The sequence below is a fragment of the Lithobates pipiens genome, unplaced genomic scaffold, assembly GCF_037356315.1.
Source record: "Lithobates pipiens isolate NorthernLeopardFrog02 unplaced genomic scaffold, aLitPip1_a1.2 Scaffold_13, whole genome shotgun sequence".
Taxonomy (NCBI): Eukaryota; Metazoa; Chordata; class Amphibia; order Anura; family Ranidae; genus Lithobates; species Lithobates pipiens.
Window position 1 is genome coordinate 103696161 of NW_027507718.1, and position 27320 is coordinate 103723480.

The 27320-nt window shown below is 41.9% G+C and overlaps 1 protein-coding gene across 2 annotated transcripts; it reads left to right on the plus strand.

The window, feature by feature from the left end:
* The first annotated feature begins 4911 nt into the window (after positions 1-4911).
* On the plus strand, positions 4912-25977 carry ZBTB5 (zinc finger and BTB domain containing 5). Of its 2 annotated transcripts, none has more exons than XM_077475361.1 (2): positions 4912-5097; positions 23518-25977. In XM_077475361.1, exon 2 carries the CDS (start codon positions 23522-23524, stop codon positions 25553-25555), a length of 2034 nt encoding a protein of 677 aa, XP_077331487.1. In that variant the 5' UTR covers positions 4912-5097; positions 23518-23521; the 3' UTR covers positions 25556-25977. The 2 variants fall into 2 exon arrangements, with proteins under 2 accessions (XP_077331487.1, XP_077331486.1); XM_077475360.1 differs by having other exon boundaries at positions 4913-5165.
* The last annotated feature ends 1343 nt before the right edge of the window (positions 25978-27320 follow it).

Below are 27320 nucleotides of genomic sequence, written 5' to 3' on the forward strand. Positions count from 1 at the left end.
AATTCTTTTTTCAAATGGCTTTTTTATAGTTGAGATTTTTTGTTTTTTTATCTTATTGAACATTTATTGATTTTGTATACATATACCTTCTGACCTAGATGGATTATTAGATCTTCCCAAACATGATATCCCTCTCTATGATGCTGTCAAATGGTCCTGCCTTGCTTTTCCACAGTTTTGAATGATCATTGATCTTTTTAAGGTTGGTACCAGATCAGAACATGCATTTGGTTTGTTTGTACAGTCCTATATTAAACTATGTATTCAATTTGTTTTTTTGTTGTTTTTTACATGTATTTAATTTGTATAATTGTTTGTTTTGATAGACATCTTTTTTTTTTTATTGTAGTGATAACTCCACACCTACAGTGTTCATTGTAAAAGAAATTCCTGAGGAAGCCTTAACAGGCGACACATGTAGAGATAACAATTTACACGTATAGTGGTATCTGTTACCTGTTAGTGGTATCTATAGTGGCATCTTTGACTGATCAATTTTCCTTATTTATGGATTTTTTCATTGAATAAAATTTATATTTTTATATATATATTTCTCCTTTTGTATATGTATGCACTTAAAAAGTCCCCAAAAAATGTTTTTTCTACTTTAAGAGGGATGTGGCTCTTTCAAATTGAGTTTTTCCTTTAGACTTGCTCTATAACTACATTTCTCCTTTGGGAGCATATGCCATAATTTGTAGACAGGTATTTTCACCTATGTAGACAAAGATCCCTGCCTAGGTCCAGGTTATCTATGACTAGAGTAGAGATGTGCTTGGTTGTCCTCCTAACTCATCTCTAGCTGAGCAAAGAACTCTTGGCTCAATTTTGTATTTCAACGAGCCTGAATCTTTGTTTACATGAGTTTGAATGACCCATCCTACAGCTCATTGGATTAACCACTTGCTGACTGCGCTATAGATAGCTACAGCGTGGCTGTCCAGTTCTGAGAGGGCTTCTATTGATGTCCTCCCAGAACCCTGCCCCCCTGCGTGCCCCTGGGGTATGCATCGGGTGGGCTCTGTAATCGCTGTGTCCTTTAACAACAGCTAATCACAGATTGAGGTAAAGCGCCAATTACAGCCTTCCTTGACCATGTGATCAGCTGTGTCTAATCACAACTGATCCCACGTAAGCAAATGCTGTTTATCGGCATTTCCTTTCCTCAGAGCTTTCACTGTGTGAGGAAAGAAAGGCAGATAACTGGCAATCCTGTGACAGCACACATTTACACCACTGATAATCAGGGTACTGATTATCATTGCCCTGCTAATTAGTGCAGTATATCAGTGTCCATCAGTACCGCCTATCAGTGCCCATCAGTACCACCTTATCAGTGCAACCTCATCAGTGCCCATCAGTGCAGCTTATCAGTGCCTGTCAGTGCAGCCTATCTGTGCCCATTAGTGCAGCCTCATCGGCGCACATCAGTGAGGAAGAAAAATTACTTATTTGCTAAATTTTATAACAGAAATGAAGAAAAATACTTTTCGGTCTTTTTTTGTTTGTTTAACAAAAAAATGTAAAAAAACATTAGTGATTAAATACCACCAAAAGAAAGCTCTATTTGTGCGATAAAAATTATAGAAATTTTATTTGGGTACAGTTTTGCATGAACACGCAATTGTCCTTCAAAATGTGAGAGTGCTGAAAGCTAAACATTGGCCTGGGCATGAAGGGGTGAAAGTGCCCGGTATTGAAGTGGTTAAAAAAGAGTGAGAATTCTTTGCTTGGCTAGAGATAAGTATGGAGTAGGCGCATCACTTAAAACAAAACCAAAGAAAATTCCCAGCTCAACCTACCGACCAGTCTGCAACCAATTTAATTATCCTAAGCCCCCGTACACACGGTCGGAAATTTCGATGGAAAAGGTCCGATCAGATTATATTGTCAGAAAATCCAATCGTGTGTGGGCTCTATCGGACTTTTTTCGTCGGAATTTCCGATGGAAAAAATTTGAGAGCAGGACCTCAAATTTTCCGACAACAAAATCCGGTCAGACTTTTTCCGATCGTTTATAGAGAATTCCGATTGGACAAAATGCCACACATGCTCAGATAAAATTAAGAGACCAAAGCTATTGACTACTAGCCACAACTTAGTCCCGTCATACGCAACGAACGTCACCACGTTCCGAACGATCAGATTTTTGCGACAACTTTGTCCGACCATGTGTATGCAACACCAGTTTCCAACGGATTTTGTTGTCGGAATGTCCGACTGTGTGTATGGGGGCTAACAGTATGCAACCAACCAAGTGAAGTTTTCACACATTTTCAAATACATATGTAAGCTGCAGAGCCACTTCACATCACCACGGTATTACCTGAAGTCCTAACACTATACATTTTCAAGAGCCTCCACAGTGGAAGCACATGCATTCTAATGGATAGGCAGAGGGCAGGTGAGTCTGGAGGGAGACCACTCCCCCCCTTAAAGGCACAGGGGTGCACTGGACACCCAGCATACCAGGACTGCAGATAATACTTGGGTGACGTGAAGTTGCTCTGTAGCTTATGCATGTACTTCCAAATGTGTGCAAACTTAAATCCTGTTTTTAAAGCATACTGTTAGACAGGATAGTTTGGTTGGTTGCAGGTTGGTCGGTAAATTGAGCTGGGAATTTTCTCTGGTTTTGTTTGACATGTGTCACACTTCCATGTGCTCCTCGCTGCAAAGGCCAGTTATAGATGAAAGCAAATCACCTTTGTTTGTACTGTCTGTGTATGCTCATCACTAGCTGTGATCATAGGATTTTACAGAACAGGGTGGCTTGACATACACTTGCAGTGTACAGGTTGGGAGAACGTGGAGTAGGTTCAGTCCTCCTCTGAACTTACTCCTTTTTGAATATCAAAGTTGTGATGCGGATCATTTACTACCTTGTAGCCAGGAGCGGCCGGTCAATAAGGGGGTGCCGTCCCCCTTGGTTTGCATGATGGGTTGCCAGATTCATAGGTTTCTATGAGTTTTTTTTTTCAAGCCACATGATTAGAGCCTGAGGCTCTAATTGGTTTGAAAAAGTTTGGGTTCGGGGGTGCAGAGCACTGCACCCCGAACCCACCCACTTGTGATGCTAGCAAATCAATATTTGCTATCATCTTCCACTTGTGATGCTAGTGAATCAATATTATTATTATTATTATTAACGATTTATATAGTGCCAACAGTTTACGCAGTGCTTTACAATGTATAGGGGAGACAACACAATTACAGTACAATACAAAAGGTATAGGAGGGCCCTGCTCATAGAGCTTACATTCTAAAGGGAGGGGGTGGTGGTACAAAAGGTAATAGCTGCAGAGAATGATTTGATGGTGGTGTCTCAGGGACAGTTAGGTGGGTGTGGGATAGGCTTCCCTGAATAAATGAGTTTTCCAGGAACTCTTAAAGGTGGACAGGGTAGGGGCTGAGCGGACAGACTGGGGCAGGGAGTTCCAGAAGATGGGAGAGGCTCTGGAGAAGTCTTGAAGGCGAGCATGAGAGGAGGTAACAAGGGAGCTAGAAAGCAGGAGGTCGTCGGATAAGCGGAGTAGACGATTTGGGCGATATCTGCAGATGAGGTTGGTGATGTAGATGGGGGCGAGGTTGTGGATTGCTTTGTATGTTATGGTTAGCATTTTGAATTTTACACGGTGGGGTAGGGGAAGCCAGTGAAGGGATTGGCAGAGAGGGGCAGCAGTCATGGAACGATTAGTGAGGTGTATTAGTCTAGCAGCAGCATTCATAATAGACTGAAGGGGGGATAGCCTGCTTAAGGGTAGGCCATTAAGGAGAGAGTTGCAGTAGTCAAGGCGGGAAATAATCAAGGAGTGAACGAGTTGCTTTGTGGTGTCATTAATCAGGAAGGCTATGATCTTACTACTCCTCCTCCTGCCTAATCAGGACAGGAGGTGGATTGGGTTGGCCTGGAGGAGAAGCTGAGGAAGACCATGGAGGGGTGAGTGCAGACCTTTGGGGTTTTTTGCTGCCCCCCGCAAAAACAAAAAAGTCTACCACCAGCAGCCACTGCTTGTAGTACATGTAAACAAAGGCGTGGGTGCTGATGATGTCACTGCCCTTATAATGACACATACTCAATGACTTTGATGTTGGATAGAGGTGAGATTGGAGGACACCTAAGATCATCTCAAATTTGGAATATCCCTGGTCTTCTAATGGTACATTTATTACTATTATACACAATTTATTGATTGATTGCAGGCATTTGTGGATTCCACATAAGCTTACAATTGCAATGAATGGAAAATGCTATATTATTATTATACAGGATTTATATAGCGAAAACAGTTAGCACAGCGCTTTACAATGTAAAAGGGAGACAATACAGTTATATATAATACCATAAAATACAAGAGGATAAAGAGGCTATTGGAAGCATGGCTCCTTATCCTGGTGAAGAAAAACTCCATTGTTCTAGATGAAGCTAGATAAAAATCTCCAGCAGCTCTCCTGCTCCTCTGCAGTGTAGATCAATACCCCTGCCAGCACAGACTAGGATGAGGAGCTCTGTTTTGCTCTGCAGCATGTACAACTAGCCTATGTGACAGGAGTGGGCGGGATCAGCAGACGAAGAGGCGGGGCTAACAGCAGACAAAGAGGCGGGGCATGCCTCTCGGTTTACTCACAATCCCTCCATTGAATGGGGAAGCTCGTGCGTGTGTCATTGCTGCGCGGGCACGAGACTAGAACTTGGGCGGAGAAAGACATTTCTGAGAAGTGAATGGAGGGCCGTGTGTGTGTGTGTGTGTTATTCGCACACACGACTTGTTATCGTCTCACTGGCACAAATAACACGCCACATAAATACGACCGCAGGCAGCCACAGAAAACGACCAATCACAGAACCGGAAGGGGGGGGGGGGGACTGGCCAATCGTAGCGCGGCGCTGGTAGTCAGCGCGGGGACTGTGAGAGGAGGTGACAGCCGTCTGCCAGTGTTCACTCCTCCCCCGCCCCCTCTGTCTGCTGTCTCCTCATCCGCCCCCCGGTCTGCTCGTCACGTCCGGTAGCCGGAGGAGGAGGCCAAGAGCACCAGCACCCCGGGGGAGCCGTCAGACACAAAGAGGCCGCTGTGTGACCGAGGCCTGGGGGCCAGGTGAGGGGAGAAGAGGCCGAGTGACAGCTCCCCCCTGCTCCGTGTGTTTCCAGTACCCCTATGTACATGTATGTAGTGCATGCCTGTTTATGTCTGGGGTATCTTGGCACTGGGAAGGCCCTGAATAGTAAGGGGAGCCTGGGTATCACCACATCTCATTCCAGGAGGCCTGTGTGTGGTGGCAGAGGGTCACGTGTCATCCTGGATGGATGGGATACAATGGACTTCTCCTATCTCTACTTTATATCTGTGGAGAGGAAGAAATGTCCCCCATATGAAAGCATTCTACATAGAAGTTTTCCTACACAGCAGGGGCTCTGGGTTAGCTGGTGGGTAAGCTGTTGCAGAACTACAAGTCCCATCATGCCTCTGCGAGTCATGCTTGTGGCTAGTAACCTTGCAATGCATCATGGGACATGTAGTTCCACAACAGCTAGAGGGCTGCACTTTGCTCACCCCTGTACTAGGTTATGCTTATCCCTGTTCAGAATACTCCTCGCAACCTTTGATGCACTTAAAGCGGAGTTCCACCCTAAAGTGGATCTTCCACTCATTGGCTTCCCCCCTCCGGTGCCACAATTGGAACCTTTCAGGGGGGTGCAGATACTCGTATAATCCAGGTATTTGCACCCACTTCCAGGAATAGCTGCAGATAACCACCCCCCTCCCCGTTGTGTTCTGGGAAACACACAGTTCCCAAAACACAACAGGGACCAGCAAAGACGCGCAGTGCGACTTGCACATGTGAAGTAGGGAGCCGGAATCACTTCCCGATTCCCTGACTGAGGATGGTGGCGGGGACAGCCGAGATACGAGCGATTGCTCATCATCTGCTGCCGACATCGCGGGCACCCTGGACAGGTAAGTGTCCATTTATTAAAAGTCAGCAGCTGCAGTATTTGTAGCTGCTGACTTTTTTAAATTTTTTTTTTTTAAGGTGGCCCTCCTCTTTAACAACTTTAAGGATCCATTTATGGAAATGTGTTTCTTTTTAGGTGCGTTGTTGTGTCAACATACATTTCCAATGTTTTTTAATTTGATAATGTTAAAAGACCTTGCCTGTGGCTTGTTACTAATACCTGTTGGGCTTCAATCACATGGGGGATACTAATGTGAAGGGCTGTGTTTACCCTCTCGGGGATGTACAGGCAGTCCTGCTTGTGGCAGGGCCATAGAACCACACAGATGTCCGATTGGGAGCTGCGTCTGTGCTGCTGTTGAGTCCCAGTCGACATTAAAAAGTTACTAAACCCACAACCGTAAAAACATGCTTGTTATACTCACTGTGGGTTAATCCTCTGCATTGTGTAAAAAGGCTGTTCAATCCTGTCTCTCTGATGCTCCCCTCCTTCCACTTTGCCCTAATAATGTCCTGATAAAACGGGATGTTAGGCTGCACATACCCGGTTTGGTGTGTATTGCTACAGAGGTTGTTTATTTACTTTTATTTTGCGTTGGGAGGATGCCTGTAACCAGCATAGGGCCAATCAGCACTGTCCTGACAGAGGGTCAGGGGTGTTGCAGTCTCATAGGACAGTCAGAAAACTCCTCCTACAAGCTTTAACCAGTGCTTGGCTAGACACTGATAGAAGTCGCAAGACTGCAACATACTGCTGATGAGAAAAGGTCACAAGTAGTTTATATTTACTAAAATAATTAGGTTTCTATGTACTGTGGGAGATAAGATATGGTAAATGCAGGGTCCTGGGTTTAGTATCACTTTGACAGGGGATTGTCTGTATTCATCACGCATGTTCCCAGAACAGGCTCTTGAAGTAATGGGTGCTGCAGCAACAACCAGCTTGGAATATGTGTAGAATAGCATAAATATTTTCCAGCGCGTTTTGGATCTTTAAAGTTCAAAGGTGTGTGGGATTTTTTTATTTTTTTTCTTGAATAAAGATCACATTACAGCAAGGAAGTGTAACATTTCAGAACCGCACAGGACCCCTTTGTGATCACGTGCCTAACAAAGGGGTCCTACACAGCTCAGAAATGTTGCACTTCTTTGCTGTGATGTGATCTTCCTAGCTATGATGTGACCCCCCCCCTCTATCTATCTATATATATATATATATATATATATATATATATATATATATATATATATATATATATATATATATATATATATATATATATATATATATATATATATATATATATGTGTAAAAAAAGTTTTTAGACTTTGTCACATATCTGTGGTGTGCTGACAAGATATTTGCACTGCCTGGATGAAGATGCATGGAACACCTGTACATGCCCCTGTGGGTAATAACAGGTGTACGCGTCATTACCTCCCATGTGAAGGAGGCCTTAGCAATGCATCAAAAAAACCTTTTGATACACTGCCTTTGACCTCCAAGGGCCTATGCACTAAAAGGCACAGTTGTATATTTTTTCAAAACGCACCTGAAATGCAAACAAATGCTGTTCTGACAAACCACAACACAAGTGTTTTAGCATGTCTGAATATGTGTGTTGATATGCAACAGTGTAAATGGGCTAGGGCCAAAACAACTAATCGACAACTAATGGATTATTACAGTAGTTGACATCTATTTTTTATTTATTTTTGTTAATCGGCCAGCCGATTAGTTGGCCTGCATGCAGAATGCATTATTTGTTTACATATCAGGTAAATACAGTGCAGCACACAAACAGCGCAGTACATACTCCATACATGTCTGTCAATAAGTGCCTAAGAACTTGTGAATGTGTGAGGAGCAATGCCTCATGGGACATGTATTCCTGGCCAGGAAGTGAGTGGTTCCAAGGCCCCTTTCACGGTGGGGAGGTGGGTGCGTCGGCGGTAAAGCGGCGCTTTACCGTCAATTTTGCATGAACTATTTGGCCGTTAGCTGGGTGCTTTTACCCCCTGCTAGTGGCCAATATAGGGTTAAAAAACCAGCCGCGAAAGGGTTAAAACCACCGCAAAGCGTTGCTACAGCAGCGCTATGCCAGCAGTATAGCCTTGCTGCCCCATTGATTTCAAAGATGCTGCTAGCAGGACTTTTTTTTTTGCGTCCTGCCAACGCACCGCTCCAGTGTGAAAGCCCTCGGGGCTTTCACATTGTAGAAACAGAGGCTCTTTCAGGGCACTTTGCAGTCATTATTTTTAGCGCTGTAGTGCCTGCAAAGCGTCCCAGTGTGAAAGGGGTCTCGAGGTAGAAGGGTTTTTTTTTTTGTTTTGTTTTTTTAACCTTGCTATTGGGGCACGCTACTATGCAGCTTGCTATAAGGGTACTTTGAAGGCAGGAGGAGCCAGAAGCATTGGTGGGGGACCCCAGAAGAGGGGGATCGGGGCTGCTCTGTGCAAAATCATTACACAGAGCAGGTAAGTATAACATGTTTGTTTAAAAAAAAAAAAAATCGCTTTAACCAGTTTGGGACTGCCCACCACATGGTTTTTGGGTACGTGCGAGTGCCAGTGATTGGACACAGTGGGAGCCAATCAGCAATATACATTTTCTAATATCCATGAAAACTTTATATAAAAGAGGTATATCTCCGCCCTTCATGTCTCACTCCTAGTTAGTGAAGGTGAAAAAAAAAAAAAAATAAATAATATATATATATATATATATATATATATATATATATATATATATATATATATATATATATATATATATATATATATATATATATATTATTACTTCTTTCAGCGTTTCACAGTGGAAATGAACACCTTTTTATAGTAACGATTTATCTGCTCTTTTTGTACTATAAAGGGCTAATTTTCATTTTTTTTTACTTCATGGTGACAGGTGATCCAAAAAATAAAGCATGCTGCTGCTACTAAACTACTTAGGCCTGGTTTGCGTCTGTATTTTTCTGGTGCTTTTTGCAGAAACGCACTACAATTAATTTGCGTGGTTTCATATGGGACATGTTATCTATGCTTTCTTTTCAGCCGTTGTGTATTTGGAAAGGGTCGAGTGCTTTTTTTGTTCAATAGACTCCAATGGAGAAGTTGCAGAAAAGCATGTGGTGTGTTTTTGCCACAATTTGCATTTTTAATCTGCCCAACAACAAATTGGCCAAAAAAAGCATAAAAAAAGCAAATCCCAGAAAAATCGCATGTGCAAATACGTACAGCAAAAAGCACAGCAGAAACGGATCAAAAGCAAAAACCGAGCCTTATGCTTTCCATTCATGTTTCGATTTTCAGACGAGAATATTCATAGGAAAAATCTTTGTACATTCACGGAATGAAAGAATGTCGTTTGAAAATGTCACTTTTAATATTCAGTTTTAAAATGAATGTAATTTCTGTATGAATTCCTGTGACCAAGAAGTTTTCTATTCTGCTCCTTAGAATTTGCCAGTCATTGTGGAGTAAAACGAACATCGATTTGATGCCACTAATGATTAGAAAATCGAACAAATGTTCTTAACATTAACTTTTTTTTTTTTTTAATGAAGGAAGACATTAGGGCTGCACCTAACGATTATTTTCATAATCGATTTGTTGGCCGATTATTGTTTCGATTAATCGGATAATAACCTTAAATTAAAAGTGGGTCAAATTGACGTTCATTTTCAACCACAGTGATAGGAAAATTTGGAAATAATAGAAAACTTCTCGGTCAAAGGATTTTTCAGACAGTGTATGTGGTTTTTGTTCAGAAATTAAGTGAAAATTTCAAACAAAATTCTTTCATTCAGCAAATGTACAAAGATTTTTCATCTGAATATTCTCACCTGAAAATTGATCCGTGTGGCCAGCTAAGGCTCGGTACACACCTATGGAGTTTTAGCTTTTGATCTGTTTCTGCAGTGCTTTTTGCTGTGCATTTTGATTTTTGCGCACATGATTTTACTGCAATTTGCGTTTTTTGGGCAGATTAAAAAACACAAATTGCTGCAAAAACGTATTACATTCTTTTCTGCAGCTTCTCCATTGAAGTATATTGAACCAAAAAAAGTACAGTTTTGCGTTAAAAGTCCCTGACCCTTTCCAAATATGCAGCGGCTGAAAAAAAGCACAGATGTGAACGTGTCCCATAGGAAACCATGTAAACGAACTGTAGGGCGTTTCTGCAAATAGCACCAATAAACCTATAGATGTGAACCAGGCCTAAGACGTGTAGCAACATAATGGAGTTAAAAAGACTAAAATTAGCCCTTTATAGTACAAAAAAAGCAGATAATCACTACTGGAAGGGGTTCAATTTTTCACTGTAGAACAGTGAAAGTAATATTTACAGTAGTGATTATATTTTTGTACTATAAAGGGCTCATTTTAGTTTCTTTTTTTTTTTTAACCCCATTATGTTACTGGCCGATTAATCGATTATGAAAATAGTAATCGATTAATTGTCGATTAATCGATTAGTTGTTTCATCCCTAGAAGACATTGTTATTGTATGACCAGCATAAGTGACAGCAGGCACAGGTAGCTTTTTCTCAAGCCACCTGCCTATGACAAGGGAGTCTGTCATACATAATATATTACAGCTCTGTCTGAAAATCAGTCTTTTAATTTTTATTAAAACCATATAGTTGGCTATTTATATTTACCACTGCATAGATAGAGATATTTTTATTCATAAATATCTCTATCTTAAACTTTACATATTAACTTAATTATACACCACGTTTTTTAAGGTTCTTATCTGATCTAATCGATTAGGAAAATAATCGTTAGTTGCAGCCCTAAAATGGGCACTCAAGGTGTGTGTGTGTGTGTGTGTGTTTTTTTTATTTTTTATAAATGGGTGGGAAGTATCAATGTTTTAGTAACCTATTGTGTAGACGAGACATTTTCAACCAGGTTTCTTCCAGAGATTGCCAAGTAAGGGTTCCTTGAGCTGTGATGGACCTTCTATTTGATGGTGGCTGCATCATTCCAGTATCAGTTGGCAAAGAAGCCCGCATCATGGTCCCATTTTATTTTTTTATTTTTTTATTTTTTTTTTTTTTTTTTTAAAGCTGTCTGTAAGGATGGCACTGTGAACATCACCACAAAAGATTGCTTTATTGGTGCCAATGTAAGAGGCATTTTTACAGTTGACACAGATTCATTGGTTTTTGATGCGCTCAACAACTTTATGGGCCCATTTAGATCTGTGTGCATAGAGGTGCATTTCTCAATAGCTGTTGCACTGATGTACTGTTGTATTCAGAATTTTGAGTGTATAGGGCAGAGCTAGCAGACATTGGCCAAGACTTCATACCTGTTACTAGCGCATCAAAGCATTCTGATGCACTCTCCGTGACCTCAAAGGGCTTCCCAGTGCACTAAAAGGCATGGACATGTATTTTTAAAAATTGTGCTGAGGTGTGAACAAGCACGATTTTGATGAACCACGACACGTGTGTGTTTAGATGCAACATTAAATGGGCCCTTAAGGTGTTTTTTTTTTTTTTTTGTTAACTATAAGGGACACCGTATTTGTCATATTGTGCCTTGCTGGCGCACCATGGGTTTACAGTGATGCACAATCTGACATCTACGGAAGCAGCATGATTTCAAACCAGGGCTAAGTTTCATGATAGGATAGCTGTAATTCTACTTGAAGATAAACCATCACTTTGAGTAGTTTTCTTGGCCAATCTGTCCCAAACTATTTCCATTATGGAAAGATGTGGTTGCTGGGTGTGCTGTAATGGATTGTAATGTCATTAGTTACATAGAGTAAGTGGTGCTGTGTTCCAGCAGGAAACGGACAACTTCCCTTCTGGTCCTAGTTATAAAGATAGTCAGACTTAAGCCCCATTCATACTATCAGATTTTCTGTGGTTTTTATTTCCTTCAGATTTTCCAAAACTATATAATATGAGGTCAAACCTTAGGAGTTTCAATTTGTATGCAATCAGGCAGGCCCTTCTACTACATGGTTTTTCCCTGACTGAGGTGGAGAGGGGGCAGTTGACGGCATTATTTCCACCTCAGCCAATCAGAAGAAGCCTTGTATTCATTGATACAAATACAAGCCATCTTCTTAATGGTGGAGAAGCCAGTACATGTGTCGAAAGTGTTAGTCGGTTACAGACTACCGAGCCATGTATGGGCATGCTGATTGTACCCAAGTTGATCCATCGATTGACTTGAGTACAACCAGCCTGTTGGATTTTTGCCATGCGATTACTGCCAGAATCTATAGCTATAGGCTCCCTGCGCCTTTCCAGCTGGAAGTAGACATGAAGTGGCTTGTGCTGCTGCTGGAAAAACAGGACCATTTGTAGCTACAGCCACAACAATATATTCCAGTGCATGCAGCAGTCACGTCACTGGCCTAAACAAACTTTTTAAAGAGATATTAAAGCTAAATTGAAATTGTATTAAAGGATAAGTTCACCTTTTGTAATGTCCGCTATCCAGGGTGTAACATGTTACTAAATGAGCAGCCCCCTCAACTCCAGTCCCCGTCGGGACAGCAGGCCAGGAATCCTCTCCTCGCACCTGATGTCACAAAAACACGCAACTGTGCGGGGCTCTGCTCACCTGGCCACATCCTTCATTCACAGAGTTCTGTGAGTGCGAGAACTACAACTACCATCAGCCTTTGCGGCTCTCAGTTTGTAGTTCTCAATGAACTACCAGGGAGCTGATGAGCAATCTAGTTGTTCGATTCTTCCTGTTATTCAGCAACTGCCTGCCTGTACAAGGCACGTGCAGACAGCTACACTGACAGTCTGCAGGAGCCTGAGATTGCACCCGTGATCTGCTTATCCTGGGTGCAATGCTTTACAGGCTCATAGTAAAAAAATAAATGCATTTTTTCTTCACCTGTAAAAAGATATGCATTTATTACTTTTTTAGAAGGGCGAACTTAACTTAGAACCTTCAATCAGGCAAAGGCAATGATCCAACAGCACCCCCCTAATTATCAGGTGGATAATTAGGGGGTGCTGGGGGGCTGCTACACACAGGTTTTATCTTAATGCATAGAATGCATTAACCTAAAAAACCCGGCTGCCTTTACAACTCCTTTAAATAACTGCCAATATGGTTCTATTTATAAACCTTATTAAAGGTGATTCTTGAGTCTAAGATCATAATTGGATCCTATGAATAATCATGTTTGCTGTCTTTTGTTAAATTTATTTAGTAGTTTTGTCATACAGCTTTAAAGCGGAGTTCCACCCATATAAAAGTCAGCAGCTACAAAAAGTGTAGCTGCTGACTTTTAATAATCGGACACACACCTGTCCCACGATGCGGCGAACGAAGCCCGCTCCTCTTCCCCCTCCTCGGCGCTGGAATTGTGACTGTGCGCCCGGCTGTGGCTTCACAGCCGGGCACGCGCTGTGATTAGCCGGGCAATCTTCTGGGACCTGTCCCAAAAGATTGCAAGGAGGAAGGGGGGAGAGGTGAACTTCCTTCCAGCTCCGCGGAGCCCCCGGAGGAAGTGGAAGCTGGATGCCCCTAAAGTGGGTATCCACGCCCCCCAAAAAAAAATGATATGCCAAATGTGGCATGTCAGGGGGTAACCTTCACTTAAAGCGGAAGATCCATTTTTGAGTGGAACTCCACTTTAATTGCTTGGCATTTGGATGAGTTAACACAATTGCTTTGTTGAAAAATTTGCATTTTACGACATGTTACTACAACACGTTAATGCACAGCTCGCTTTGTGTTGTGGTGCACTGTGTGTGAGTTGTGGTGGCACCTCAATGGACAGATGTGAAGCCTTCTTCACAATTGCAGTGGCAATGTTTTTTATGTTATTCAGTTCATTTTCATGGCAAAGAAGGACATTGCAATTCATCTGATCACTCTTAATAACATTCTGGAGTATATATATGCAAATTACCATCATAAAAACTGAGGAAGCAGACTTTGTGAAATAGTAATATTTGTGTCCATTCGCAAAATGTTTGGCCATGGCTGCATGTTGGGGATTTCTGTTGGATTAAATGCTAATCCTTTGGTTGATGTGGGATCAGTCATGTTATATTACCTGTTGGAACTCTTAAAGTGGTTGTAAACCCACGGGGGGAAGAGAAACCTGCAAGACAGTCATAATGAGCTAGTATGCATAGCAAAGATTGTCAGTTTTTTTTTTTTTTTTTTTATAGCGCAAAAAATAAAAACCTCAGAGATTATCAAGTACCACCAAAAGAAAGCTTTGTGTGGGGGGGGGAAAAAAGAATGTCAATTTTGTTTGGATACATCGTCGTACGACCGCGCAATTGCCAGTTAAAACAACGCAGTGTCGTATTGAAAAAAAAATGGCCTGGTCATTGAGCAGCCAAATCTTCCAGGGCTGAAGTGGTTAATAATGCTTGAAGTGAAACAATAAAATTAAATGTCTGTAAAGTAGCGCATCTTTCCCGTGTTTATAACCGTGCCACAGCAAAATTACATTTCTAAAGGAAAAAATGTAATTCAAAACTGCTCGTGGCTGTAATGAATTGTCGGATCCAGGCAATATAGATGAAAAAATAAAAAGAATCTTTGGGTCTGGTATGGATATTAAGGGGAACCCCGCACCAAAATAAAAAAATTAAAAATTGCGTAGGCCCCCCCAAAAAAAAAATCGGCCTGATAGGGATTTTAAGGGGAACCCAGAACCAAAATTAACAAAAAAATTACATAGGAGTCCCCCCAAAATCCATACTAGACCCTTATCCGAGCATGCAACCTGCCAGCCTACAGGAAAAGGGTGGGAGGGGAACAAGAGAGCATAACAATGACAGTAGACAGTCCCGCGTTGTCCATTCCTCTTCGATCACAGCATCCAACAACCAGAAGAAAAGAAAAAACTGCCTCCATGGGAGGCTCCCGCTGACTGCAGGCTTGAGGGTGGGGCCACCCGATGATGTAAACTGGTGACCCTGCCCCCTTCTGACATCATGCGACCTCACGTAACATCAGAGGGGGGCGGGTGACCTGTTTACGGCACTCATCAGATGCTGTGATCGAAGATGAATGGTCATCGTGGGGCACTTTTTTTTTTTTTTTTATATATATATATATATATTTTTTTTTTTTTTTGTGAATGGGTGTAGGGGTACAATGTACCCGATACCCATCCACATACAGGATCCTGAATATCTAATCACTGCCTTCAGGACTCCTCACTACCAATCAGTTTCGCAGGCCATGAAATGCCAAGCTGGCACCCCCCCATTTTGGAAAGTAGACACCCCAATCTATTTGCTGAGAGGCATGTTGAGTATTTTGCAGATCTCCCTTTTTGTCACAAAGTTTTGATTAAAAAATTTTTTTTTTTTCTTTCTTAATTTTTCAAAACAAATACCCACATTGTGGCAAAATACCCACAATGGCTCTTAGCAAATACTTTGGGGTGTTTACTTCCTGAAAAGGGGTAATTTTGGGGGGTGTCTTGGCATTTCAGGGCCTCCTAAACTGTGATGGGGAGTGAGGAGTAAAATCAACATTTTACGCCCTTAGAAAGCCTGAAGGCGATGATTGGTTTTTGGAGTCCTGTACGCGGCTAGGCTCCCAAAAAGTCTCAGATGTGGTATCCTTGTACTCGGGAGAAGCGGTAGAATGTATTTTGGGGTGCAATTTCACATATACCTGTGCCATGTGTGAGCAATATATCATTTGGTGACAAATTTGTGTAAAACAATTAATTAAATTTCCCAAAACTTCTGGCAAAATATAAAATATTCAATGGACTCAACATGCCTTTCAGCAAATAGCTTGGGGTGTCTAATTTCCAAAAAGGGGGGGCCTTTGGGGGGGGGGGTTTGAAGAGTTCTGTCATTTCATGCCCAACATTAGAAGCTTTTGCCACACACCACCCTCTCTTCTAACCACTTGAAGACCAAGCCCTTTCTGACACTTTTTGTTACATGAAACATAATTTTTTCTTTGCTAGAAAATTACTTTGAAACCCCCCAAACATGTATATTTTTTTGAAAGCAGGGGCTCTACAGATTAAAATGGTGGCATTTTTTTTTTTTCGCAACATATTTGCGGAGCGATTTTTTTCAAAGGCAATTCTTTGGGGAAATTTTGAATTTGCACAAAAAACACACTTTTTTAAATAATATATTTTGATTATTTTAATTTTTTTCAATCCCAGGCAGTGCAAATATCCCCTATGATAGCAAGAGGTAGTGACAGGTACTCCTTTTTTATTTTTTGAAAATTTTGGGGTCTATTCGACTCTAGATCTTGCCTCTGGCCTTTAACCACCTGCCGCTATCATATAGCAGAATGACGGCGGTAAAGTGGTTTCAATATCCTGACTGGGCATCATATGACATCCTCAGGATATTAAGCTGCTCACAAAAGTGAATACACCCCTCACATATTTTTATTTATATTATTATATTTACAAAAAACACTGAAGAAATGACACTTTGCTAAAGTAGCGAGTGTACAGCTTGTATATCAGTGTAAATTTGCTGTCCCCTCAAAATAACTCAATATACAGCCATTAATGTCTAAACCGCTGGGAACAAAAGTCAATACACCCCGAAGCATTGGGTGCAATTAGCCCATTTCCCTTCCAGTGTCTTGTTTGTGACTTGTTTAGTGTTACAAGGTCTCAGGTGTAAATGTGAAGCCATCGCTCTCATACTGGTCGCTGGAAGTTCGGAAGTTCAACATGTCTTCTTATGGCAAAGAACTCTCTGGATCTGAAAAAAAAAAAAGATTGCTTTACGTAAAAATGGCATAGGCTATAAGAAGATTGCCAAGACCCTGAAACTGAGCTGCAGTACGGTAGCCAAGATCATACAGTCGTTTAACAGGACAGGTTCCGCTCACAACAGGCCTCACCAGGGTCGACCAAAGAAGTTGAGTGCACGTGCTCAGCGTCATATCCAGAGGTTGTCTTTGGGAAATACATATTTGATTGCTGCAGAGGTGTGTGTGTGTGTGTGTGTGTGTGTGTGTGTGGGGGGGGGGGTCAGCCTGTCGGTGCTCAGACCATACACTGCAACCTGCATCAAATGGGTCTGCATGATTGTCATCCCAGAAGGGAGTCTCTTCTAAAGATGATGCACAAGACAGCCCGCAAACTGTTTGCTGAAGACAAGAAGACTTAAGGTCATGGATTGCTGGAACTATAAAGATAAACTTATTTGGTTCAGATGGTGTCACGCTTGTGCGCCGACAACCAGCTGAGGAGTACAAAGACAAATGTGTCTTGCCTACAGTCAAGCATGGTGGTGGGCGTGTCATGGTCTGGGGTGGCATGAGTTCTGCCGGCAATGGGGAGCTACAGTTCATTGAGGGAACCATGAATGCCAACATGTACGGTGACATACTAGAGCAGAGCATGATCCCCTCCCTTCGGAGACTGGGCCGCAGGGAAGTATTTTACCAGATTGACACCAAACACACCTCCAAGAATACCACTGCCTTACTATAGAAGCTAAGGGTAAAAGTAATGGACTGGCCAAGCAAGTCTCCAGACCTAAATCATATTGCGCATCTGTGGGGCATCCTCAAATGGAAGGTGGAGGGGCGCAAGGTCTCTAACCCACCAGCTCATCATGGAGGAGTCAAAGAACTCCAGTGGCAACCTGTGAAGCGTTGGTGAACTCTATGTCCAAGAGGGTTAAGGCAGTGCTGGAAAATGGTGGCCACACAAAATATTGACACTTTAGGCCCAATTTGGACATTTTTACTCTGGGTTGTACTCTTTTGTTGCCAGCAGTTTAGACCTTAATGGCTGCGTGTTGAGTTATTTTGCGGGGACAGCAAATTTACACTTTTATATATAAAAAAAAAAAAAGCAAACAAAGGTTAATTAATCACAGTAAGTAAAACAGTAAGACATACCGGCAAAGTAACAGTAAAACATTACAGTATAGAATAACATACAGTAAAATAGAATAAAACTACTATTCTTGGATTTTTTATTATAATAATTGTGTGTGTGTGTATGTGTATATATGTATGTGTATGTGTATATATATATATATATATATATATATATATATATATATATATATATATATGGGAGATTGCATCACTTCCTGTGCCTATGTTTACATTACACAGGCATAGGAAGTTGGTTCCGACCAATGGACAAATCAACAGGTCCAGGCAATAAATTATTGGTCTGGACCTGATGAGTGATCAGTTTACATGTGCTTCTTAATGTTTTTCCTACATTTCTAAGGAAAAAGATAAACCGCGCTTGGGTGAAAACAGTAAAAAGCAAACTAACAATGTGTAATATAGCAGCAATAAATGTGATACAAACACCCAACAATAATGCAAAAATACAAAAAGCTGCTCCAACCCTCTAACCAATACTAAGAAAGGAATAAAAAAAAAAAAATATAAATAATTAATATGTAAATAATTGATACAATCAAAAACACCTCAAGTGCATAAAAATCAGAAAATGCATAAAAAATAACAATTAAAAAAAATCCGTTCATAGAAAGTTCATGAATGAGTCCATATGATCAGCAATTGTATTCTTAAATGGAGACACCACAGTGATTGAACACACTCAAATGCGCACAAGTGCCCGTCACCATATAGTGAGTGCGCTTACCAGAGGGTATATGAGTTGGAGCGTTATAATTAGATCGTAGATCACACCAAAATAATCCTCCTTATAATGGGTCAGCTCTCCGCATTACAACAGCATTCTTACGAGAATATTCTATTCCATGATCCCAAAAATGGTACTCAGTGGCTCCAAGAGAAAAGAAGGAACCAACATAGCGTAATATTGTTGAGACAATTTATTGTAGATAAAAAGTAGCGCACTTACATGTAAGTCGAATGTATACAACATGTATAAAAAGAGCATAAAAAGCCGGCCGGCAAACAGGAGCCCGTCCTCCTCTCCTACAACGTGGTGGCGTCACTGCGTACCCTTCCCAGACGCGTTTCGTCATACCTGACGTTGTCAATGGGGAACCATATATAACCATAATGGGTTCCCCATTGACAACGTCAGGTATGACGAAACGCGTCTGGGAAGGCACGCAGTGACGCCACCACGTTGTAGGAGAGGAGGACGGGCTCCTGTTTGCCGGCCGGCTTTTTATGCTCTTTTTATACATGCTGTATACATTCGACTTACATGTAAGTGCGCTACTTTTTATCTACAATAAATTTTCCTACATTTCTGCTTGCCAATGTCCTGGTTGATCCTGCCTGTGTCTCCTCCTCCTTATAGTAAACTGACCATGCTAAGCATGGCTGCCAGTCCATGCTACTGTGGTCCGTTTACATCTTGTGTCCTTCCGTTAAAGATAGAGGTGCTCTGCTAGAGTGCAGCATGCCGGTATCTTCCATAGTCAGATGAAAGCCACGCCCCCTCCAGCTGCTCTTCTCAACCACCCACTGCTCTGGGCTGGAGAAAGAGAGGGAAGTTACGTAATGCTGCCAGGACTGATTTCCTTCCATTGCTATGGAAACGCAGAAATGTTGCTTCCGGTTATGGCGTAGGTGCTCCCAACACTGGACATGCACACCAACAGGTCCGTGCACCACTGTGGAAGCTACAGTGATGCACGGACCTTCACTAATGAAGCCGGAGATGGCAGAAAAGAAAGTGAAGAAAGGAAGTTTAAGACCCCTTTCACACCACACCGCCCATAGTGTGGGCGGTAAAACGCCGCTATTTTTAGCAGCGTTTTACCGCCGGATTTGCGGCGCATTTCGACCGCTAGCGGGGTGCTTTTACCCCCCGCTAGTGGCCGAGAAAGGGTTAACACCACCGGCAATATGCCGCAATAGCGGCGTTTTGCCAGCGGTATTACAGCGCTGTCCCTTTGATTTCAATGGGGAGCAGTGGTGGAGGAGCGGTAAACACACCGCTCCAAAGAAGCTGCTGGCAGGACTTTTCCCTGACGTGCTGCCAGCGCACCGCTGTAGTGTGAAAGCCCTCGGGCTTTTACACTACAGACAATGGTGCAGCTTTTTTAGGGTGGATTGCAGGCGCTATTTCTAACGCTATAGCGCCTGCAAAACGCCCTGGTGTGAAAGGGGTCTAAAGACAAAAAAGAAAGCATGTAGTAAATACAAAATCAAAAATGATTTGTAATTAGTAAAGGTTACAACCACTTTTAAGTGATCCTAAACACACACGCTTGTTAATATACGTTATCCAATCTCTTTCTGCATGTGGATGATGGTACTGTAATTATTTTAATAAAAAAAATCATCTAAGTAAGTTTTTCCCTAATCGATACACAGCTGTCATATTTCCCAGCCTGAGTGCAGGGAAACATAAGAAGGAGAAGCTTTTAGTCCTCTACTGCTTCTCAAATGGTCAAAAAACAGCATATATTTATATTATATACACACACACACACACTATTTGAAATTAAATCTTTAATATTTTTTTGGCAATAACATGGTTACAGGCTGTGTCTTAATGAGAGGGAGATGAAGCCTCCATCAATCTACATGTAATCCCCCCTTCCATCCCCATTGTGTTTAACTGTCATTTACCACTGTGGATACGCCTACATGTGTGAGTCATATAGTCGCATGGGCTGCTCAAATGTGATAGGGAGGAAATGCTCGGGGTAGAAAATACACTGAAAACTGGATATGTGTAGAACTGCCAACACTGCTCTGCAATGGGGACTTGGACAGAAAGTGGAAATAGAGAGCAGCAGGATCAACCAGGTTTTTTGCAGAAAATTAATCTCATAGTGACTGAGTATGAACTGCATGTACTACACCATTTATTGATAGTTTTTATTGATGGGGGTTTAATGCACTACCACTTCCCTACCGCACATAGTCAAATGACGTGTGGGGATATCTGAATGATGCCCGCAGCTAGAGGCATCATTCAGATATCATTCTTTCCAGCTGGCGATTCTGTGCACCATAAGAACGCTCATATCGTCCATTCCGCTGCTTGATCGTTCTTATAGGCGACCTCCTCAAACCACACATGTGAGGTATAGCCGAGCGCGTGCAACAATTCTAGCACTATACCTCCTCTGTAACTCTAAACTAATAACCTGTAAAAAAAAAATTCAAAGCGTCGCCTATGGACATTTTTAAGTACCGAAGTTTTGGCGCCATTCCATGAGTGTGCGCAATTTTAAAGCGTGACATGTTAGGGATCTATTTACTCGGCGCAACATCATCTTTCACATTATACAAACAAAAATTGGGCTAACTTTACTGTTTTTGTTATTTAATTCATGAAACCGTTTTTTGTTTTTTTTTTCCCCCAAAAAAGGGCATTTGAAAAATTATTGCGCAAATACTGTGCGAGATAAAAAGTTGTAATGACCACCATTTCATTCCCCAGGGTGTCTGCTCAAAAACATATATAATGTTTGGGGGTTCTGAGTAATTTTCTAGCAAAAAAATTATGATTTTTACATGTAGGAGAGAAGTGCCAGAATAGGCCCGGTGTTGAAGTGGTTAAAGTTCACGCTGCCTGAGTTCTGTATTATCACTTTCTGAACAAGGTAAAATGCATTAAATTATATACAGGATCAGTAGGAGAGCAGCAGAGATGTGTTTCCTGAACCCTGTGTTGTGTAACTTGGCCATATTATGATTTTAATAGAGCTTCAGATTCAAAATATTTGGTGACACCCTAAAATCTGAAATTAAGTTCTGCTCATATAATTTAATGGTCCAATGCAAGCAAATTTATTGGCCACTTGGGATCTTGCGTTGGACTGTTGAGTGTGCTTAGTTCTTAGGGTAAACCAAAGTTGAGGCCTTTGTATAGTGTGCGCCAGGGCTCGACAAAACCCGCGCGCCAGGTCGCATTTGCGACCAGAATTAGCAACCTGGCACCTGGGGCAGCACAGCTGGGGGTATGCTGTCTCCGCGGACCCCCCCCGTCGCGATCACGTCGGGCCGCGCCGCCGGCGGCCGGTAATTGAGCCCCCGGCTTTGAGGCCTTCTACGATCCTATGGTTCCTTCTGGAATCTGGCGCCCTCTTGTGGTGGCCGTTGGAATTACAACCAGCAATGCTAATGGATGCAATGCTAATTCCCCTGCCTGCCAGCCTATCTTCCTCCCCTTTACTCAGAACCCCTAAAAATTATATATATATTTTATTCTAACACCCTAGAGAATAAAATGGTGGTCGTTGCAATACTGTCTGTCACACCGTATTTGCACAGCGGACTTACAAGCGCACTTGTTTGGGGAAAATGTATTTAATAAAAAAAAAAATAAGACAACAGTAAAGTTAGCCCAATTTTTTTTTATATTGTGAAAGATAATGTTACGTCGAGTAAATCGATACCCAACATGTCATGCTTCAAAATTGCACCCGCTCATGGAATGGCGACAAACTTTTACCCTTTAAAATCTCCATAGGCGACGTTTAAAAAATTCTACAGGTTGCACTTTTTAAGTTACAGAGGAGGTCTGGGGCTAGAATTATTGCTCTCACTCTACCGATCGCAGCGATACCTCACATGTGTGGTTTGAACACCACTTTCATATATGCGTTCGCTTCTGCACGCAAGCTTGGCGGGACAGGGCGCGTTTAAAATATTTTTTTTTTATTATTTTAACTTTTATTTTTATTTTTTTCACTGTTCTTTTAAAAAAAAATAAAAAAATTTGTGTCACTTTTATTCCTATTACAAGGAATGTAAAAATCCCTTGTAATAGAAAAAAGCATGACAGGTCCTCTTTTATATATGAGATCTGGGGTCAGAGAGACCTCACATCTCATATTTACACTAAAATGCAATTTAAAAAAAATGTGTCATTTGAAAAAAATAAAGTGTCCCTCTAAGAGCTATGGGCAATGACTTGGAGACAGGTGAGGGGCTTGGGGCTATCTTCCCCTCACTCGTCTCCATGTCAGGCCAGGGACAGGTCCAGATCGCCGTCACGGACCTGGCTCCTAACTTTTTTTAGCTGGCTCCTAGATTCCAAGCAAATTTGTCAACCCCTGGTGTGCGCTTCAGATACTGCTATCATTGGTTTGAATTTTTATGACTAAACAACTCTCCAAGTGTAGCCATGTATTTATCATTCATTTTGGTGATCTTGTTAATAGTTTAACTGAGCTTTTCAAGGTTTTCTGGATTGTCATGTACACTGCTGCTGGTAAGGGGACGTTTAGGAACAGTTGGGCATTTTTTTCAGCTGCCCTTGAACTCTCCTCTGTTATCCTATCTGACCCTGTATACATAGACATTCTAGGCAGTTGAGTTTAGAAGCATTTTTTGGAATGCAAAAAAAGGGTTCAGACGGATGTTCAGATGCATTTGAAATGCCAAATGCCTGTAACAGATTGGAAACTCTGCTAAACGCGTTAACTTGTGTTTAGCAGCGTTTCATTTACAGACGTATTTCATTTTAACAAAACCGCTTCTAGACGCAAACGCAGCTAAACAGCCATTTTTTAGACGCCGGTTTCTAGCTGTCAAGTTAAATCATTCAGGGGAGGTTGAACAATGTCCCATGTACATGAAGCCTAAAATGCATATTATATTTAAAATTACATAAACCTTTTTTATTGTGCTCAGACTGTATATTTACTTTGGTATTTGCCTTTTTATCTTTCTCTTAGGAACATGGATTTCCCTGGGCACTTTGAGCAGACCTTTCAACAGTTAAATTACCAGCGCCTCCAAGGCCAGCTCTGTGACTGTGTCATAGTTGTTGGGAGTCGGCATTTTAAAGCTCACCGCTCTGTACTAGCAGCATGCAGTACTCATTTCCGAGCTCTGTTTACTGTAGCAGAGAGTGACCAGAGCATGAACATGATCCAGCTGGACAGTGAAGTGGTAACATCTGAAGCCTTTGCTGCTCTTATTGACATGATGTATACATCCACTCTTATGCTTGGAGAAAGCAACGTGATGGATGTGCTACTGGCAGCATCTCACCTCCATTTGAATTCTGTTGTGAAAGCGTGTAAGCACTATCTGACTACAAGGACATTGCCTGTGTCTTCCCCCAATGACCGAGTTCAGGAGCAAAGCGCACGAATGCAAAGGTCTTTCATGCTTCAGCAGCTGGGATTAAGCATTGTAAGTTCGGCTTTGAATTCAAGTCAGAGCAATGAAGAACAGGCCCAGCAGCAACAGACTTCAATGGGTTCCTCTGTAAGAAATAGCATAGTGGAGCAAAGGGCCGCATTTCCTATAAGACGACTGCACAAAAGAAAGCAGTCTTCTGAAGAAAGGGCTAGGCAGCGCATGAGGGCCTCTATTGATGAGTGTCTCATTACCGATGTCACCAATGAAAGTGTACAATCCATGGGTAATTCTCGTGAAGAATATTTTTCCCCTGATTCCCTTAAAATTACGGACGCTATGAAAGCTGACTCTGCCCCAGACAACCAAGAGGATAGCACACTTATGTTTGATCAGTCATATGGTAACCAAGAAGACACACAAGTGCCAAGCCAGTCTGACAACAGCGGAGAAAACATTATCTCAATGGCAACTCAGACAACTCGAGTTGAAACGAGTTACAATCAGGAATCTGCTTGTGAGAAAACAGTTTATGCATCAGAGACTCATGATCTTACAGTGGATGAAAAAGATCACATGAGAGTCATTGTAAAATCTGAGCCACTGAGCTCGCCTGAGCCTCAGGATGAGGTGAGTGATGTCACATCCCAAGCAGAAGGAAGTGAGCCAGTTGAAGTTGAAGGTACTGCAGGTGCAGAAAAAATTGAACTGAGTCCAGAAAGCAGTGATCGCAGTTTCTCTGATCCCCAGTCTAGTACAGACAGGGTTGGAGATATTCACATTTTAGATGTGACTCCCAACTTAGAGCACAAATCCTCTTTTAGCATTTCAAATTTTTTAAACAAGAACAGAAACAGCAACCTCAGCCTAAATCAAAACTGTGATGATAACATTCCAAATACAACCAGTGACTGTAGAATGGATGGAGAAGTGTCCTACCTCGTCAGTCCAGAAGTAGGTCCCAGTGGTCATTCTAACAATGTTATGTCTCACTTGGATAATCCTTTCGGTGATGGCCCAGATTCTCATTTTGCTCGTCCTATGCAGGACCATATGGGTATTCCTTGTGTTCAGTCCTCCAATTACCGTGGAAATGACCCGTTTGGAATGGACTACCCAAGGTCTGGATTAGGGCTTCACTCTATGTCCAGGTCTATCATGGGAAGTGCAAGGGGTCGTGCTTTTAACTTTCCAAATTATCGGCGTATTGCCCCCAAAATGCCAATTGTTACGTCTGTACGAAGTACTCAGCTACAGGATAACGCCTCCAGTTCTCAAATGATGATGAATGGGGGAAACTCCTCTTATGACAATGGGAATGCTTCTCAGCAAGGTCCACCACAGTTGACTAGGGCATCTGCAGATGTCCTTTCCAAATGTAAGAAAGCTCTCTCTGAGCATAATGTGCTGGTGGTGGAGGGTGCCCGTAAATATGCCTGTAAAATATGCTGTAAGACTTTCTTGACTTTGACAGACTGTAAAAAGCACATCCGGGTTCATACAGGTGAAAAACCTTATGCCTGTCTGAAATGTGGAAAGCGGTTTAGCCAATCCAGTCACTTATATAAACATTCCAAAACTACTTGCCTTAGGTGGCAAAACAGCAATCTTCCTACGACGTTGCTTTAACTTTATCTCCTCCTCACCAAGACCAGTTACCATCATGTGTGACGTAGCAACATTTCCTTGTACTTAATGAAGTAGGATGATCCAGTGTATTGTGAATGAACAGGCAAATGACTTTTGAAAAACAAAAAAACTGTATGGTCTTGGAGGGGAAACATATCTTCATCAAAATATTTAACCTCTCTCTGTTTTGAGGTGCAAGTACTTCATTTGTTTATGTATGTTTATGTAAAATGAAAAAAACATTACTAACACGCAAGGTTTTAACCAGACATTTCTGTACAATTGTGTAAACATTAATGCAACAAATGCATTTTTATCCATTTTTGGTAAGTATTGTCCCCTTCCTTTGAGTAAATTATTGAAAACTGTACAAGCTTTTCAATTAAAAAAATTAAATCTTGCCAATAAAAGATCTACATTTACATTTTTCTTATCTCTCTTGGGAATTCTGCTGATCTGGTTCCAGGGCTGCCAACATTGTTAGTAAATCTATTGAGAAAAATTAAGCTGCACCCACCGAAAACAAATAATAAAACTGCTGCCTTTTTCTCCCCATATATGTCATATAAATTTAAATATTAGGCATGCAGCAGCACCTAATACCTACCTGAGCCCCATCTCTGTTCACGAGTGTCTTGGCCGTCTGCGACTCTCCCTCCTAATTGGCTGAGACACAGCAGCTGTACCATTGACTCCCGCTGCTGTCAAAGCCAGCCAGCCAATTGGGAGAGGGAGGGAGCGAGGTTGGGCAGCAGCTCCATGTCTGAATGGACACAGTGAGCTGTGTCTGGGCTCGGGTGACCCCATAGCAAGCCGCTTGCTGTGGGGGCACTCAACAGGAGGGAGGGGCCAGGAGCACCAAAGAGGGACCCAAGGAGGAGGATGCAGGCTGCTCTGTGCAAATCCACTGCAACAAAGCAGGTAAGCATAACACATTTTTATTTAAAAAAAAGACATTACAATCACTTTAACCACTTACAGCCGCCATCGTTATACGTTGGTACTTTGAAGAGGGATATCGTTATGGCAGCAGCTAGTTCCCATAACTCCGGTATCCTCTTCAGCAGGTCAGCTTTCTAATAGTGGTATCTGCATTGGATTTTCTGCAAAATCACTCTTATTGACGGCGGGAGAGGAGCTCCCACCACGCCCCAGAGCCCTCTGCCGCTTACCGGAGCCGCCTCCAGCAGCGGAGGTATTCGGGTCCTTCTCCCTGTTAGGCATGGAGACGAGTGAGGGGAAGATGGGCCCCCACCTGTCTCCATACCATTGCAGGGAGGAAGCGACATCAAAATGTCACTTCCGCCCATAGCTCTTAAGGATATATTTTATTTTATTTATTTATTGTTTTTTTTTTAAACAACTTTTTCTTAATTTTTTTTTTATTATTGTGTTTTAGTGTAAATATGAAATCTGAGGTCTTTTTGACCCCAGATCTCATATTCAAGAGGTCCTTTCATGATTTTTTTTTTTTTATTACAAGGTAAAATAAGAAAATGCATATTTATTTTTTTAAACGCTTTCTGTAACCCCCCCACCCCCCCAAGCTCGCGTGCAGAAGCAAACGCATACGTGAGCAGCACCCGCATATGAAAACCGTGTTCAAACCACACATGTGAGGTATCACCGCGATCGTTAGAGCAAAAGTAATAATTTAAGCCCTAGATCTACTCTGTAACTTAAAACATGCAACCTGTAGATTTTTTTTTTTTTTTAAACATTGCGTATGGAGATTTTTAAGGGTAAAAGTTTGTCGCTATTCAAC